Consider the following 19,118-nt stretch of genomic DNA (forward strand, 5'->3'; position numbering starts at 1 on the left):
ACAGCAACTCACAAAGTTCCAGGAAAGTCCCCTTCCACATGCGAAAGTTTCGCAGCCACTGGGATTCATCCCAGACCTGCAGCACTATGCGGTCCCACCAGTCCGTGCTTGTTTCACGGGCCCAGAATCGCCGTTCCACAACATCAACATGACCCATTGCCACCATGATGTCCTCGGCGCGGGGTCCCGTGCTTTGTGACAGGTCTGTGCCACTCTCAGACTTCAGGTCCTCACCGCGCTGCCGTAGCCTCCTCGCCCGATTTCTCAGCATCTGCCTCTGGGAAAGGTGGATGATAAGGTGAGAGGTGTTGACAACGGCCATAACTGCAGCGATGGTCGCAGCGGGCTCCATGCTCGCAGTGCTGTGGCGTCCGCGCTGTCACTGACCAGAAAAGTGCGCGAACTGATTTCCCGCCGGCGCTTTCAGGGAGGGAGGGCGGGAGTGACGGTTGGATGACGACAGTTACCCAAAACCACCTTCGACACATTTTTTCCCCCAGAAGGCATTGGGGGCTCGACCCAGAATTCCAATGGGCAGCGGGGACTGCGGGAACTGTGGGATAGCTGCCCACAGTGCACCGCTTCCAATGTCGACGCTTGCCCCGTTAGTGTGGACTCACAAAGTCGAATTACTGTCCTTAGTGTGGATACACACGTTCGACTTTGTAATATCGATTCCACATATTCGATTTAAGTAAAATCGAACTACTCTCTTAGTGTAGACATACCCTTGGATAATGGAGTGGAAAGTATGCTTCTAAAATCTGTGAATGACACCAAGCTGGGAGGGGATGCTAGCATTTTGAAATACAGGATTAGAATTCAAAACAATTGTGAGAAATTGGAGAACTGGTTTAAAATCAATAAGATGATATTCAATAATGACAAATGCAAAGTACTACACTTAGGAAGGAAAAATCAAATGCACAAATACAAAATAGGTAATCACTGATGAAGCTAGGCACTAGTACTGCAGAAAAGGATTTGGATCATAAATTGAATATGAATCAACAATGCGATGCAGCTGCAAAAAATCTGCTAATATTATTTTCTTTAACAGGAGGGTGATATGTAAGTAACAGGAGGTAACTGTCCCACTCTACTTGGCACTGGGTAGGCCTCAGCTGTAGTACTGTGCCCAGTTCAGGGTGCCACACTTTAAAAAAAAAAAAACTTTACAAAAATGATAAAAGGTTTAGAAAACCTGAACTATGAGGAATGATTGAAAATACTGGGCATGTTTAGTCTTGAGAAAAGACGACTGTGGAGAGCGGGGCAGAACCTGGTGACAGTCTTCCATGTCCACTGAAGGTAGACAAGAAGTAATGGGCTTAATCTCCAGCAAGGAAGAGTTAGATTAGATATTAGGAAAAACTAATTATAAGGATAGTTAAGCATTGGAATAGTCTAAGGGACGCTGTAGAATCCCTTTCCTTGGAGGTTTTCAAGAATTGGCTAGACAAACACCTTTCTAAGATAATCTAGATTTCCTGGGTCCACACTCAGTGCAGGAGGCTGGACTAGTTGCTTTCTTGAGGTCCCTTCCAGCCCTACATTTTGATGATCTTCAACCACAGGATGGTGAGGGACTGAAAGTTCGAATGTTAGCAATAGCAAAAAAAGATTTTCACTTCTAGGTCTCTGTTTCAGCTGTGAGACACAATTTTGATCCAACCCAGATAGTTAAATATCTGATGGGTGTTATATGGTCTTGTCAGATGCATTTCCTAGCGGACAAGAGTCGATAAGAACAATGAATGATTACAACGGGCACCCATGCTGGCAATTTCCACAGAAGAGCGAGAAAGAGAGTGAAGAATGAACTGAACTGTGACACACAAAGATTATCCTTCCAGGTGAGGGTTGAGACACATTGGTAGGGTGGAGATGCCTGGACCATCACTGCCTGTGCTTGACCTGTTTTGTAGAGAGGGGACTCCCTTATTCAGGGCTCTCAATCCAATACATTTCACAAGCACTTCAAAATTTAGCAAACAGTGGTAATACTCTCCAGTGGCAGTGGGGAGGCAAAGTTATGAAGGATTAAGATGTGAAATTCTGTCTCCTGGGTAGCATGGTGATCAAGTAGCTGCAAACAGACGGGGAACTAGCCAGCAGCCTTTCTAAATCTTGGAGAACTGTCAAATTCTAATCCAGTCAGTATTAGAACTTTATCAAGGACAGAAAGTGAGAGACTCTAAAGAACTAAGTTAGATAACTAAACAGAGAATCTCTTCATATCTACAAAATAATGGTAACAATGTCTTGAATTACCAGTGTTTCTAGGGTTCATTAAACTCCCATGGAATGCAATCTGCTCACTTTAAAACAGGCAGAATATTCAGGTTTCACAAATACTGAGGAATTATGAAACACAGGCTTAGTCTGAGGTTTGCTCAACAGAGGCCTTGTCTACACTACACAATTAAGTCAACCTATGTGAGGTCGACGTACAGCCACTGCAGTAACTACTGTGGCTTTTCATGTCCACACTATCCTCCTTCTGCCGGAGCACTTCACCGACTTAAGTGGGGCAGTGTGGGGGAATGACAGCCCAAACTGTGAGCCCCGCTGCTGGATGCTGACAGCCTGGTGCCGAGTGCTGACAGAAGCTGTGAGCTCCGCGTGTAGCCTACAGCCCGCGCTGTGATTGCCTGGTAGCAGGGCTCCACACAGAGTCCACAGCCCAGGATGTCAATACCTGTCAGCGGGGCTCACAACTGTGAGCTCCGCGTGGTGCTGACATGCGATATAAGTAATGCAGTATCTACACAGAGATTGCATAGCCCTACCTAGCCCTACCTACACCAACCTATGCGCTACGCGTCTCATGGAGGTGGACTTATTAGGTCAGTGTAGCGGGGGACTTACATCCATGGGAGCAAACCTGTAGTGTAGACACGTACAGAATTAGGTCGACAAAAGCTGCCTTACACCCCTAAGTGTAGTGTAGACCAGGCCTAAATGTTTCCTAATGTAATCAATCAGGCAAACAATTAAACACCAAACATACATAAAAGGTGTACATTATTTAAATGCTGTGGTCAGCATATACCCTTATGAAACAACTACCTAATATATTTTTAAAATGCCAAAGGAATTAATCATAGACATTTTTTCAAAATGGGACAAATGGCAGCCATTTCACAATAGTGGCCCTAACCAGTAGGAAATTCCTATGTCAAAGATTACTGGAAAATAGTCAGAGATGAAGTAGCTAATAATGTGTTTTTTCTGTCACTGCTCAATGTTAAGGGATACAAATGAAAAATCTGTATTCTAGGCAAACCGTAACTCGTGGTTTATGTCTCCCTTAACTCTCTCAGCACTTTGAAACACCATATTTTGAAAGTGAGATATGGACAAGGGTGCAAAGAGGGTAGGGATGTAAGAAAAAAAAAAAGAAAGGCAAGGAATGCTGAAAGAAAATGGGAGGGAGTAAAGGAAGGGAATTAAACAAGAAAGATGAGGGAACAGATGATGTCAGACATTTTATTTTTTTACCACTTTTCACAAGTACTAGCAAATGGCAATACTGAAACAAAAGATCAGTTTAGTAGTATGTCTACATTAACGGAATCAAATGCTACCTATCACACTGAAAAGTCTGAAGCGAGGAAGCTCTGGTACTTTTTGTAATGTCTAAATTCTTACATTTATGACTCTGTATTCACCTCTGTTGAACCCAATGGAAGTAGCACATTCAGTGCCCAGTCTGATCCATGCTAGAAAATCCTCATTTCTGCTGTCATAGGTATAGTATTTTAAACAACTTAAGGTTAGCACATTTCTGAGCCTTGCAGCTGTGGCTTCCTTCCTGTCATGGTGGGCCCAGACCCAGAACTAAAGTTAATCAAACCTTCATCCTAGAGTGATCATTTCCTTCCTACAACCATCAAAATCTCCATTGTCTCCCCTCTCCCCGTACTGCTTATACAGTCACCATTGCAAGTAGCTTCTCTTAAAGCAATAGAGAAATAAGTCACTCAGTTAAAGTCACGTGTGTTACAATCACAAAGTCCTGCAGGACCCAACCATTACACACTACCAAAATGTTGCTACATTTCTCTGAGTAGCAAAAAAAATCCAAAAATTTATTCTTAACTCCAGAGCTCCTATGTAGGCCATTGTCAATGTGCAGGACAACATAATATGGTGCCGTAGTGTTACTTTTATTTATTCTTATTCTCTGGTTCTGGTAAAGCACCTAAGAATGTGAAAATGTTTATAAGCAGATAGAAAATGTGAAACACTGCCTAACAATTTGTTTCAAAAAAACATTTGAAAATAAAGGAGAGCTAATATTGATATTTGGACTCAAAATACAGTAATCCATAATGTATAGGGGTTGATTTTTTTAAAATGCATTGAAGTCAAGCATTAGGTTTGTGCTTCAAAAGTTTAATATGTACAAAACCAAATCAAGTTTAATATTGAAATTTGTGTCTCTGCAAGATGCAGTTGACTATGCATCTTGTTTAAAATGAAATTTCCCTGAGAAAGTTATTGGATTCACTCAAAATGCAATCTGATTTACCCAAAAGCAGTAAATGGGGGGTTCTGCTTAAAAATGCAATAATAAATCCCATATTTTCTGAACACTGGGAGAAGGGACAAAAAACCTGGAATTACTTTTGCTTATAACCATTCCAGAACACAAAGCACTCAGTGCTCTCTGGCAACATTAAACAGCTCATCTTCAGTTGATGGACAGTTTTATAAAGGGGATTAGAGATAGGAACAAATCTAATGCAGAGTGTAATCTTCACCACAGTACCATGCAAGGTGATTTCTGGCTCTTGCTCTTCATTGCTTGTGATTATATGATGTATAAATCAGAATAATTTGATTTCACATTGCTCACCTCAGGGAATACTTCAAGTATCAAAGGTATTAGGTAATTTAGAGTTTACTGTTGACATTCCTAAAAGGAATCCTTGAGTTGCGAAGACCAGCATGTAATGAATAAGTGGCAAACACAGCTCGCCCATCAGCATTCCTAAAATTAAATGTGTGGCAAATATTCCCTCTGAAACCAATTTGAATAAAGTAGTGTTATTTATGCATATCAGACGGGTTCAGATGCCCAGGCCATTTAATGAACTCCACAGCTACTGGGATCAAGGAAATAAAAATCCCTTACTCAGATCAGTATTTGGAAAACTGGTAGATCCCAGGATATTCATACCAATCTCATTTACATGGACATGACTGGACTACAGGTCTTGCATCTGGAACTCATAAAATGCTTCTGAACAGTGGCTCTTGTTTTAATTACAATTACTGCTATTTCATACTGGTCCATTCAACTAGGTGGATCATATATTTCTTGCTGTTAAAATAATTTTAGTTATGGTTTACTGGTATGATCTTAAACGTGAACAGGGAAAATCCAAGATGGTGGCATTCTGAAATTCCATTTCCTCCTCTGGATGGCTCAACAGCTCAGTAAAACTTTCCCCTGCATGAGTTTAAAAATGTCATGCAAAAGTGCTTGAAGTGACAAAGCTTAAGGTGATCTCCTTTTGTTCTCAAACATTTTGAATGACATTAGGGAATGTTTGAATGTTTTCTACTATTAGACATTGCATAAACCTCAAACACACGTAGCGATGGTGCCTCCCACCCAAACATTATAGGAGCATTGATGTAAAAATAACTACGCCAGTGTGAAGAACTGGATGTTTAAATAGGGGGTTCTTGAGTAGAAGTTGGGAGGTTATATTACTTCTGGATTTGGCACTGCTGCCACCACTACTGGAATATTGTATCCACAATTCAAGTAGGATGTTGTGACACAAGAATGATTAAAAGACTGGAAAACCTGCCCTACAGTGAGAGACTAAAGAAGCTTGATATTGTTTAACATAACCAAGGAGAAGACTGAAGGGTAACTTGATCAGTGTCTGTAAGTATCTACATGGGGATCAATAATTTGATAATCTAGCAGACAATCAAACTAGCAGTCAAAAGTATTCCAAAATCCAATTGCTGGAAGTTAAAACAAGACAAATTCAGACTACAAATAAGCATGAATTTTTAACAGACATGGTAACTGACTATTGGAACAACTTACCAAGAATTGTGGTGGATTCTCTATCACAGGCAATTTTTAAATCAAGATTGTATTTTTTAAAAATATGCTCTAGTTCAAACAGGAATTAATTCAGGGAAATTCTATGGCCTATGTTATAAAGGAGGTCAGACTAGATGATCACAATGGTCCCTTCTGGCTTTAGAATCTATTATATATGCATGTAGCTTCAATATCAGAAAGATTCATATATCTGAGAATCAGTCAGTAACTCAGTACTTGTATTTACTGCTACAGGAAGAGTTTCAAGTCCTACACATTTTTATTTAAGATCAGAAATACCATCAGTCACAATTTTAAGGATACAACTGCAGTGTATTCACATTTATAGCCTCTAAGGATCCAAAGCACACTGAAATCAGTGGCAGGACTCCCACTGACTTCAGTGGCCTTTGGATCGAGACCCAGTTGCAGCGGGAACTAATTCAGCATAACAACTTTTAGACACAGTGGACCAAATGCACACTTAGAGCTCAAATGTTCCACCCAGACTTTATTTCTAAAAACAGATTAAAAAGTCATTTTCTGTTATTTTTGAATTATTTCCAGGCATGTATTATTTCAAAAGGCATTTTCTTCTATCTGCACAAAGTGAACACACATACAGATGAAGGGATCAAATGCTGCCTCTACTAGCAACACAAACTGAAATTGAAAAGCAATATTTTTGGGGTTAGAGTTCATATTTAAAAAAATGAAAGCTGAACTGTATTTATTCTTGGGACTGGACTATCAGTCCCACCACTTACACACTATTTATTTCTTGCCATAGTTGCTTTATCCTCATTTAATTTTATGATTTTCCCCTATTTTTATAATACTTACAAGCTAGACAAAATACCAGTATTAGTGTCAAACTTGGCATCCTGATAACTAACAATCAATCTGTAACATATTTCCTCATCCATTTTCTGGCTATTGGCAGTTAGTTGTCCCATTTGTCTTCTTAAATGTCTATTTACATGCTAAATTATTTGAAGTATCATTCTTCTCCGGCTCTTTTAATTTAGTTTCCTTTCCTTTGCAGCCAACACTATTGAAAACGGTAAAATGAAATGCCATCACACAGCATGCTGGTGAAAGTTCACTTCATATTTTTGCATATTCATACATCAAAATGTATGGAAATCCAAAATATGACTGATCAGTAACAATATACTACTTAGTTTTAAGTGGGCTTGGCTGATTCTGCAGCTGAGGTATGTACAATCAATCATCCTTTATTCATCCATTTGTCAATATTTTGGTTAAGCAGGTTCAAGTATCATTTATTCCTTATAATTTATACAGTGATAAGTATGTTCAGTGCTGTGTAACAGTTGAACTTTGCCCCCAAAATTAATTTTGGTAACTTGCTCATTCTCTTTTACAAATTACATGCAGAACTTGCTGATATTAAATGTACATTGTAACACACATTCTTCTTTCTCTTCCACTTTCCTAATCAAGAAAACTATTCCCTCGTATCCTGAAAAATTTACATGGCAGCTAAGAAAGTTACAAGACTGTCTTTTTTTTTCTGGTTAGTGACTTGGTAGGGAGTTGTAAGACCGAAATTGGAGATTGTGTGTATATTACTACCCAGAAACTACTGAAAACTACTATGACTGAGAACTCTTTTCCTTGTGAGTGAGGTTGACAACGCATGCAGTGAGGTCATGGGGAGAACTCATGCTGAGGCTGTGAGTGTAATGGGATTAAAGAAGACAGAAGAGGGGGTCAGGGTAGCAATGTCAGAGTCCCCATGTAATTCAAGACGTTCATCTTACATATTTCAATACTGCAACCACTAAATAACTCTCTCATCTTACCCTAACATTTTTTTCAAGATATACCAAAGGTAGTGTGGTGCTTTAGAGGCAACTAGGCAACATCTTGTAGAGGAATTCATGCTCCAATCACCTCATTTTGTTATGTAGGAAATGTAAGATGATGTGTCCAAAATATTTTCTGAGTATAGGAAAATGAAGACACTTCAATTTGAATTCAATGACCCTTATTAGTTTGTTATCAATACAGAAAACGATTTAATCAATGGTTACAGGAATGGTGCATCACTGGAAACCCTTTGAACAAAATTCACGGCATGCAACATATTAATATGAATCACATTATGGGCAAGCAAAAAAATTAGTCACTAGAATAAATTTCACTAAGAAAGTTTAATTAAAGATTAAATTTTTCAGGGATATGCACTTCTTCAAACAACAGAGTACAACACAGCTAGCATTACGAAGCCATATTTCTCCCATCTCTATATTGTAAAACAACGGTGTGTAAAGTACAGCTGTAAACTGACAGACCACATAGTCCATAAGGCAAAACAGGAAGATTAGTTTCAACCAGTCCTTTGAATTAGGTAACAACGGATTGCATTCACTGCATTTCAGAAACATTGCTTTGAACCCTGAAGTTTAAGTAGGTGAAATGTTCCTTGATTTTATATTGATTTTTTTAAGTCATTTAAAAAAAACAAAACCTTTTCACAAAGTTCAACAGTAAGGCCCAATTTGACTGGCTACCTGCAGGTTGCTTAAAGTCACAAGAGATAGCACCAAGAGCTGCACAAACCTTTGTAACAAAATCTAGTTCAAATTTACTGAATTCACAGTGGATGCACTGGTTCTATTACAACATACTGGGCACTGTGAAACACTTCTGATTTCCCTGTGAATATTCATTTCAGTGAAAGAAAATACTCTAGTTGGAAAAGTTGAATAAGCATTTCTGGGGGCTATGAGCTAAAACAAACTAAAGAGATTAACCAAGTTATTCACCCATATGTTGATATAATATATCAGACAGTCTGATATATTAACAAATTTAAAAAATATAAATACATGTTATGATATTTTAAGTGTGAAAGTATTTTCCTCTCAAGGACCTCTAACTATATCATTGATTTTACCCTAGAAAGCATGAGAGAAGTTTAAAATGATGGAAAATATATTACTTTTAGTTGCACTTTCAGTGGGTATAGTGCTGACATCGCTGGCAATACTGGTGCTCCAAGAGGACTTGATTTAGCCATGGTTATGCAGCCAATAATCATACTAGTGTGATTTTTATCACACTCATTGGATTTTTATTACAGGAGACAAGGTCACACAAGCAGCCACCTGATGGGAATCTTGCTTTGGTGCATGTTGCTGTGAGATCGACTGATAGGGGATGGTAAATCTTCCATGTCACTTCCCCTACGCCATCCCCCAACTGAGTCAATTCCACATTGTGTTAGAACAGCCGTAGTGATATATTACGAAAGAGACTGTTTACCCCTTTTAACACTTCCTGAAATTTTCTAGGATACTTCAGAACCTTTTAAAGATCTCCCCATGCCTAAATCACAGCAATATATGCATATTGATACATAAATATTTGTTCATGCTAATAATTTATTTCAGTTCAAACATTTAATTTTGTAAGGTAAACAAAAGAAAGCTAACACTGATTTATTTTTTTGCAGAAGACTTAGCTCATCATTTAACTTCCCTACTTTTATTATCTTAATTCATTTGAAGAAAATATTATACTAATTTGTCTTGAGAAGTACGTGTTCCTTTCTATGTTCTGGAGAAAACATTTTGTGGATACTACATAATAAGAGGTAAACACACCACCAGCTTTTAACTGAACCAATCATTGAAGTGATGGAAAAATGCTACTGTAAATTGAACCTGCCCATTTGTTCAGACCCAAAGTTGATTTACTGTTGTACATCACTGTGTGATGCAAATAAGCACAACAGAAGTACATAAGAACAGCCATACCGGGTCAGTTCAAAGGTCTCTCTTGCCCAGTATCCTGTCTTCCGACAGTGGCCAATGCCAGGTGCCCCAGAGGGAATGAACAGAACAGATAATCATCAAGTGATCCATGCCCTGTCTCTCATTCCCAGCTTCTGGCAAACAGAGGGTAGGGACACCATTCCTGGACATCCTGGCTAATAGCCATTGATGGACCTATCCTCCATGAATTTGTCCAGTTCTTTTTTGAACCTTGTTATAGTCTTGGCCTTCACAATATCCTCTGGCAAAGAGTTCCACAGATTGACTGTGCGCTGTGCGAAGAAATACTTCCTTTTGTTTGTTTTAAACCTGCTGCCTATTAATTTCATTTGGTGACCCCTAGTTCTTGTGTTATGCGAAGGAAGAAATAACACTTCTTTAATTTACTTTCTCCACACCAGACCTCTATCATATCCCCCCTTAGTCGTCTCTCTTCCAAGCTGAAAAGTCCCAGGCTTATTAATCTCTCCTCATACGGAAGCCATTCCATAAGCCTAATAATTTTTGTTGCCCTTTTCTGAACCTTTTCCAATTCCAGTATACAATTTTTGAGATGGGGTGACCACATCTGCACGCAGTATTCAAGATGTGGATGTACCATGAATTTATATAGAGGCAATATGGTATTTTCTGTCTTATCATTTATCCTTTTCTTAAGGATTCCCAACATTCTATTCGCTTTTTGACTGATGCTGCACACTGAGTGGATGTTTTCAGAGAACTATCCACAATGACTCCAAGATCTCTTTCTTGAGTGGTAACAGTTAATTTAGACCCCATCATTTTATAAGTATAGTTGGGATTATTTTTTTCCCAATGTCCATTACTTTGCATTTATCAACATTGAGTAGCACTAGGAGTTCAAGGAGTTCTGTTCCAGCATTCGGAATCCTTTATTGTTTACGCTGCTAGAATCTAGCAAACCACTCTCCCTGCTGTTGACACAATCAAGTAACTCCGAAATGAGTGGTTATAAATACAGTCAGAGCAGGAGATACTAATAAGATGTACTCTAAATCCTCATTTGAAGATGAAATAATTTCTTGAATGGGCACCGTATGATTACGCTGCCATGTGTGGGGTCAATATGATTGACTCTGGCAGCTCTCAACTCAATCTCATACTTGGCTATCACTTGATATTAAAAAAATTAAAGCCTTCTTCAAATCAACCCTCCCCTATGACTATCCACAAGTCACTGAGCTCTTATTTATGTATATTTCCTAGCATCTCTCAATTTGAATAAAAAAAACCACACCCAGCTCTCCAGTACCTGTCAGCATGACAGACAGATTTAAACAAGTGTACTTTCAACTCTTGAGTCCATGCTGACTAGCTTCTTCCAGTTCTCCAGCTGTTCACAAGGACAAGACCCTGGAGAATACAAACTACTGAAAAGAGCTTTACTTATTTTGTCTAAATTCTGCTTACTCCTGGAACAGTATTCTCCTGGCAAAACACCAAAACATAAGAAGTGGCAACCGATTACACGTTAGGACATCCAGGTGAGTCAAAATATTTTGCTGCCAATATCACTGGGCACAAGTACAAATACTGCATAACAAAAATACCATATTTAATTAAGTCTGAAGCAAGCAAAATAGCCCTTTTTCTTGGAGGGGGAAAAACCTCTTACCTTTCGTAGCTATTCGAACACACTGAGTTTTAGTTTCCTGTTGAGGAGGGAAAATTAAAGAAAATACAGTCAATTGCGTATTTCAATTTCTCCCACTTCACAAACAGTATTAGTACTATAGATTGCATACGCTGGTGAAGCGCTCTAGGAATATTAGTGGAGACTGAGGAGTAAACGAATTTTGTCTCTACAGAGGGGGCAATCTCAGTAAAATTGTTAACCAATTCCTAATCTCTCTCTAGATCAGGGATCAGCAACCTTTGGCACACAGCCCATCAGGGAAATGCGCTGGCGGGCCGGGATGGTTTTTTTTTTACCTGCAGCATCCGCAAGTTCGGCCGATCGCAGCTCCCACTGGCCGTGGTTCACCGTTCCAGGCCAATGGGGGCTGCGGGAAGCGGTGGCCAGCACATCCCTTGGCCTGCGCCACTTCCCGCAGCCCCCATTGGCCTGGAACGGTGAACCATGGCCAGTGGGAGCTGCGATTGGCCGAACCTGCAGACGCTGCAGGTAAACAAACCGTCCCGGCCCACCAGCAGATTTTCCTGGCAGGCCGCGTGCCAAAGGGTGCGGATCCCTGCTCTAGATTTATAGGTATTTTACCACAAAAGAACTTTGCACATATTTTATTTACATACACACACAAATTGTATTTATTTTTTTCCACCGGTGGTTCATGCAATGCATGAGATCACTCAAAAGTCAGAGAAATGAATTGGTTATGCACACTGGGTAAGAGGCAGTTTCAATCTTAACTGAATTTCTTGGCCTTCTTGTGTAATCTCTCTCTTTAGGTGTAATATGATGTTTTAAAGCTAATATCAGAAACAAGAAAAAGTTATATAAGTTTGTGTGATGGGCTGTAACTGGCCCCTTAAAGCCATTTAGGTCTGTTTTAACAAGTAAGTAGACAATGATTAAATCCATTTTAATCCAACAAGATCTGTATTTTTTCACCCAAAGCAGCATTTCTTTGCTGGGATCTATGTCATTGCCTTCAGGATTCCTTCTTTCTTTTCTTGACTCCTCTCCCACCCCCCAAAACCCCACAAATAAGTAAATAAATAAATACAAACAAACTTAAGCACACACAAGAATTATTTAACTCAAAATGCCTAAGCCAACTGCTTTGAAAATCTGTGAGGTAGAAATTAATAAAGAGAGGTCCTGAGCTAAAAATGTATATGACATATTTCAATAAAGAGGCATTTTTCAGCTCAGATAAAAGCTCCACTGGTTGATATTGGAAATGTCAATATAACCTTAACTAAGGAGCATCTTCCTTAGGTATTGCTAATGTATCGACATTTAAACTCTCTGCAGCAACCATTGTGTAATGTAGGCCCCAACCCAGAAGAGCACTTTTGCACACACCTAATTTTAAGCATCTGAGTAATCCCACTGATTTAAAGTTAAGCACGTGGTGAAATATTTTGCAGGGTCAGGGTCACAGTGTACAATTGCATTCCATGTATGTTGTGGTAAAACTGAGAGATACCAGCAACTGGAAACAAAACTAATGAAAACTGTGAGTCCAAATCTGTCCCAAGCTTTTACATCATACCAGAGAAGACCATTTCACAAACACACACAGCCTCTCTCAAACTGAAGATCAATTAAAAAAAAAAAAGTCTCTCTCTCACTTTTTGGTTATAACCTGTCAAAATACAGAAACTGAAACATGGATCTGGTTTGGTTTTTTTTGGTATTGGTTCTGTTTATATTTTTAAATCACTACATACTGTACGAAATATCAATTTCCTCAAGAACCTAGTTTAGTTGTTGGAAGCCAACAAAGCTGTTAGGTGGGTTAATGTAGAAGGTGAGGGAAATGTGTATGAATGTGTGACAGGTAGCTTTTCTTTCCCGTTGTTTGCCTCGATTAAGTCTAGCAAGAGAAAAGTCTGTCTCATCAGAAAATTCCTTCAGCTCCATAGTAGCTCCAGTGTGCAATTTCATTAGATATTGCATTTTTTCCTACCCTTATATGATGAAGGGGCAATTTTCATAATTATAGATATAGGTGAGACTTCATTCAAAAGGCTCAATGCAGATCTAGTCAATAGTCATGATTGCTTTATTATTAGCCACAGCAGAAATCCAAATAGAAGGGTACAAATGGCTTCTATTTCTTTCAGAAGGATCTGGTGAAGATCATTTGCCTTTAATCTAGCTGCGTATCCCAGCAATTTCCCTTCACCCCCCTGCACAGCTGATATAGGGGCTCTATACCCAGAATGTAGCAATTTCCCATAGAACTATACTTATCTAAAACGTAATTCATAAATTGAATATTTAAATACCTCAAGTTACTGTGCTGAACACAGTTCCCCACACCCATATTTCAGTTTACAAAAGAAAATCATTCAATGACAACAGCATGAGGTTTGAAAAGTCATGTTGTTTTTCACACCTGGAACCCTCTTCAGAGTTTAGCTTCCTGTCATTTTGTTCTTTTCAATATACATAGAGAATCAGCAGCAGTGCGCAACAACTGTGTCAAAAATGAAAAAAGGAAGGAGGCAATGAAAGCAATCCAAAGCCATGCCCTTAACTACTGCACGGTAGTCAAGCACTCAAAGCAGAGTTGTGTATAAAGATGCTCACAAACATACCATGGGCATGGGGTTACTTCACAATCAGTGGATTTTTACTTTTTAGTTGATGTTTGGTGTCAGAATCCTGAAAAGTTTTCATCATTTTATTAACCTGCTGAGCAAAGTAAGTTCTCTTTATGCTGCAGTAATCTAATCTTTTGAAGTGTGTAAGTATTGAGAGTTAGGAGAAGAATAATGGATGTTATTTACGGAGGAGGCAGAATCACACAGCTGAAATTATTTCATTCAAACTATTACTGAGATTTATTAAATTCTCAGCTAGTAACAGTTACTAAGAAGCAGGTGCAGTGTGAAATATGAATGGCTCAAAGCCATACTGTTACAGTATAGAAGCTAGTGCAAGGTTAAAACAGCACCATCACCAACACAAAGTACATCGAACTTTGAGATTCATCACCAAAGATACCTTCTGAGCTATTTCCAACAGGAAAATATGGTCGGTACTTACTTTCTCAACACTGCTCATGGCTTGGAAATAGATATTGTAGCCTTTCCGAGGAGCCAGCGGTGGGTTCCAAAAGCCCTGGTATGTTCTATTGTCACCGACAGTGAAAGGGGCTGGTTCAGGAAGGTTACCAGGGGGCAATTCAGCAGCAAAGTAATATGGTGAGCTTCCGCTTAGAGCATTTTGGTATGTGACTGGGACTTGGTAGCACTCCATTGTGCCTGTTTCTCGTTTTGTTCGGTGTGGATGCAGCTCCTCAACAACAATCTGGTAAGCACTTTTTAAAGAGAGAAAAAATGATCAGGTAATCTGTGATTCTCAAATCTCACACTGCACAAAAACATAATGCCAAATGGCACTGTGGTCAGTTTAAAAAGACAGTGGATGGGAAAAGAGAAACAAAAGCTTGCAAAAGTTATGCTGAAGCTATGCAACTCAGCCATCAAATGCTACACTACTGTTATGCATTTTTTTTTAAAATAAACCACTTTCAGCCCTAGCCTAGAGCAGAAAAACGGTATTCATTGATTTTATTTTACACATACAATTATTTTATTTTTTCTTACTCTTTCAATACTGCTTCTTTCAACATATTTTCTAAAGACAAAAAGGAACAAAACAAAACAAAAAATCCCTCACCCCTGAAATTTTTTGTTATTAAGTAACCCTTGAATGACTCTGACATTAACCATAGACATTGTAATAGATTAAGCTCTTTGTCTGATATTCTGAAGCATTTGAAGTTAGCATTTTCCTTTGAAATGATATTACAGAAAGCTCAGCTTCAAGGCCCAACATAATGACTGCCTCCAGGCTGTGCCTGAAGCACCAATTTGCAGTTGTCATATCATCAGAGACTGAATGTGCTGACAGGCTTCTCCACCTCTTGACCTTGCTATGGCATCTATCTTGGCTCAGAGCTATGCAGATCTAAAATACAAGTGACATGCTGTAATACAAGAACAGATGGACAGAAATCTGTCCACTCCACCAAAATAGACTGCCTCATTTTTCTGCAGTTGTCAACGATAAAATGTTACAAATTGCTGAAGCAGATGGCATTCAGCCTATTAAAACTTCAACCCAAACCTGCCAATACCTTTCTTGAAATGGTCCAAAGCTTGGTCACTTTTCAAAATCACCTTCTCTAAAGAGAACAGGTAATTATAAATCTTCTTTCCCTGTTGGGGAACTACATAACCACTGTATGTTACCAACTCATTACCAGCATTTAATGTTCTGCAGAAGCAGAATGTATTTTTTAAAAGGAAGAACAGAGGTGAGTTCTTATGCTGGAAAAAAAAAAAGCGATGGGAAAGGGGGGAGGGGGCAGGATTTCTTGTACCCCAGAGCTTGAAAAATGCTCATCCAATTGTAGGCAAGAGCAGAAACAGTTGAATTAACTTGACAAGATTGTCAGTTTTATTTCTGCTTAAAAGCCTTCCAAACAGGAGGAGTGAAACTGACCAGAGTTTTGGAAGTGTCACTCTGTTGCTTCACATTCTCTGCAGCTCCTTTCTTGAGAGCTGCCAACTGACTGGAATTGACAAGTATTCTGCTCTCTGAAGTGCCAGGAGAGCAGGAAACTTGTCAATTGCAATATCCTGCCAGTTTACATGAATAAAGCCAGCAGGGAGAGTGGAAGGACTTTTTTTTAAAATTAAATAAATGGAGATATCCTATCTCCTAGAACTGGAAGGGACCTTGAAAGGTCATTGAGTCCAGCCCCCTGCCTTCACTAGCAGGACCAAATACTGATTTTGCCCCAGATCCCTAAGTGGGCCCCCTCAAGGACTGAACTCACAACCCTGGGTTTAAGAGGCCAATGCTCAAACCACTGAGCTATCCCTCCCTCCATCTCAATGAGCACACATGTGACTGCAAGGAAACTTATCTCCTGGAATATACTGTTGTGTCATTCAGCTCAGAAGTGGAGTTTTTAACATAGTTTCATATCAGTCCTTCTAGAGTGAGGGTGTCAAGAGTTTATTCACTTTCAGAGGAATATTTTCTTTTTATTAGTCAAAAATATGACTGAAGGAGTGAGGTAGAAGAGATACATATTACCCAATTGAACTTTAACAGTGTCAATTTAATTCATGGCAATACTTTTGATATTTTTGATCAAAATATACCGCAAAATGTGCAGCATGTCATCTGAGTCAGGCTTGACTTTTCAGAAAATCAGTTGCAAATTCTAGTAAATTAAAAATCCCCTCCTCCCCACCCCCCAAAAGTGAGTATTATAAAACTGATTTTGCAGGCCACTGTAGCTTAAAAACTACAAACTGTAGAAGGAAGATCAGAAACATGTACATAGGGTCTGTTGGGATGCTTGGGGTTATGTAATTATTTTTTATAGTTAAAAAAAAACAACTAGCATTATTTCTCTAAAGTGAGTTTTATGTGCCATAATTAGCAGATGAAGAAAAAAATTGGTTATTTCCATTCTCCAACTCCAGATTTTTTTATCCCTCTCGTCAATAATTTTAAAAGGCTTGTGCATACAGCCTTTTGAAATGTTGCCCGAATGCAAAACTGAAAGCTCAAAAGGCATATGGAGATTTAAATAGTCTAGTCAGGACCGTTAAGACGCCATCCTTATATCACACCCTTTTACCAAAACTATCCCATCCCAGAACACACATCACTACACCAAACATCCACAAATAATATTGTTAAGGGAGAGGAGTTTGGTAAAGGGGTGTATGGAGAAGATCCATAAGATTGCAGTGTCTGGTCTGGGGGTGTAAAGAGGTTGTAATAATAGCATAGTGTGGGCCAGTGGGTGGAAGAGTACAGGGTATGTATGGTTAGGAGACTTAACTTTTCATGTTCTTGCTTTTGAGTGTTTGAGTCAAGCATGTTGTTTGAGCAGCAGCCCTAACTGCTTCACAACTAAGTTTTTTGGCATATTCATTAATATATAGGTGAGGCCCCATACCCTAAGAGGGCACTTACATGGGCCAGTGTCTGGAGTTCAAGAAATCTGTAGGATGCAAGTCATATTCTCTTCATCTTGCTGGCAGCCAGTACACAAAGGGAGAAGAAAATGAGAGAAAGAGATAAATAGGAAGAAGAAATGAAGTTTGGAAGTAATGAGGGACAATATTCTCCCTCTCTCTGTGCTGGTTAAACAGGATTTGAGCTGTTCTAAAAAGAGAGATGGTGCTGAGTAGATTGTTGGTGTCCAAAAGCTCTGAGATTGTCGGCAATGAGAGCTGGGCAGATAAGCGGAGAGAGAGACCTGAGAGAAGGGGGCAATGTAGCTCTTCTGCTGAGCTTTGGCATATAGAGACCCTTTTTCTTATCTCTAACTGACCTAATTAACCAAAATGCCACAGTACGTACAAGTAAGTAAGGAGCAAGTTAAGGGGCTCAATGCCTGCCACTCTGCCAGTGGACCTCAACCCCCCGCCCAAAATCAACCCTCAGCTAGGTGTGGATAAATACTGTCCATACTTGGGGCCATATCTCGACGCAGATTTAACATGTGCTACCTAACCCATTTTAAAGGTCTAATGTAGACAAGGCACATGATTCCTTTAATATGTGCTAAACAGGTCAAGTTACAACCTTGGCCCTTACTAGGTTCCACTGGAAGTCTGGCTCATTACTAACCTAAGTTGTAATTGCTGCCTTATTATTTCCCTCTGTGGCCCATATTGTTGGACTCATGGTGTAATGAAAGCAGCCAGAGGGATACAAACACATTTCCAATTACAAAAACATCCCTGAAAAATATCTAACATGTGTCTGAAATAGATTATTTGTAATACATGTGGCATAAAATTTGAAGGTGTGATGTAATATCACGGTTTTATTGGCTGTGTTTAGGATGCCCTGCAGAAAGGGACTACAAATCACTTAATATGGACCACTGAAAGGTAACCACTTTTAACTGCTACTAACTGGATCTGAGCCACTAGTTTGGTGATGAAAAACGACACGTCTTGTAACGAATTCTGAATCATGCAGTCCCCTCCCCTTTCGCATTTCTGGTCTACAGTTGGTTTAAAACTTCTGGAGGCCATAAAGAAAACTAGAGATTATGAGATAACAATTGACCAGCAAGACATGATTATAGTCATGATTACAGCTGTGACTACCACAGCATGTAGCGTTTTAAGAAGTGATTGACAGCTACCTGTAGATTTGAGTTGGATTAAGGAACATCTGTTTCCTGAGGGCTATGGCAGAGACAGAAGTACAGTAAAACCTAATCTTAGTGAAGTTTTGTCTGTGTTTTTAGAGGCAAATAACTACAGAATCAGTGGAGGTATACTATAAACAATGGGCCTCTATTGGTTGGAAGTAATGAGGACATTAAAGAGGTGATTAAATATAATTATTTCTGGACCATCCATGGATGCCTGGTTTGTAAGAAAAATGAACAGCAGACTCCTCAATAAGCTAGTCAGCACTGTCCTCTTTGAGGCTGGGAACCTAGAGTTTAGCTCTTACCCTGCACAGTCAGAGCACGTAAGTAGGGTGCAGCAGGGGCAGTCATCTTTTAACATCTACCTAGTAATGCTCA

General features: G+C 39.3%; 1 protein-coding gene across 1 annotated transcript in view; it reads right to left on the bottom strand.

The window, feature by feature from the left end:
• Nucleotides 1-19,118, bottom strand: part of PTPRK (protein tyrosine phosphatase receptor type K) — a 585,126-nt gene that overhangs the window by 66,406 nt on the left and 499,602 nt on the right. Inside the window, exons 12-13 of the mRNA XM_065401786.1 lie at nt 14,585-14,858; nt 11,519-11,555 (exon numbers count right to left, since the gene is read on the bottom strand). Coding sequence (XP_065257858.1) covers nt 11,519-11,555; nt 14,585-14,858 — 311 coding nt within the window. The remainder of the gene's footprint in view (nt 1-11,518; nt 11,556-14,584; nt 14,859-19,118) is intronic.

The sequence above is a fragment of the Emys orbicularis genome, chromosome 3, assembly GCF_028017835.1.
Source record: "Emys orbicularis isolate rEmyOrb1 chromosome 3, rEmyOrb1.hap1, whole genome shotgun sequence".
In the NCBI taxonomy this organism is placed as follows: Eukaryota; Metazoa; Chordata; order Testudines; family Emydidae; genus Emys; species Emys orbicularis.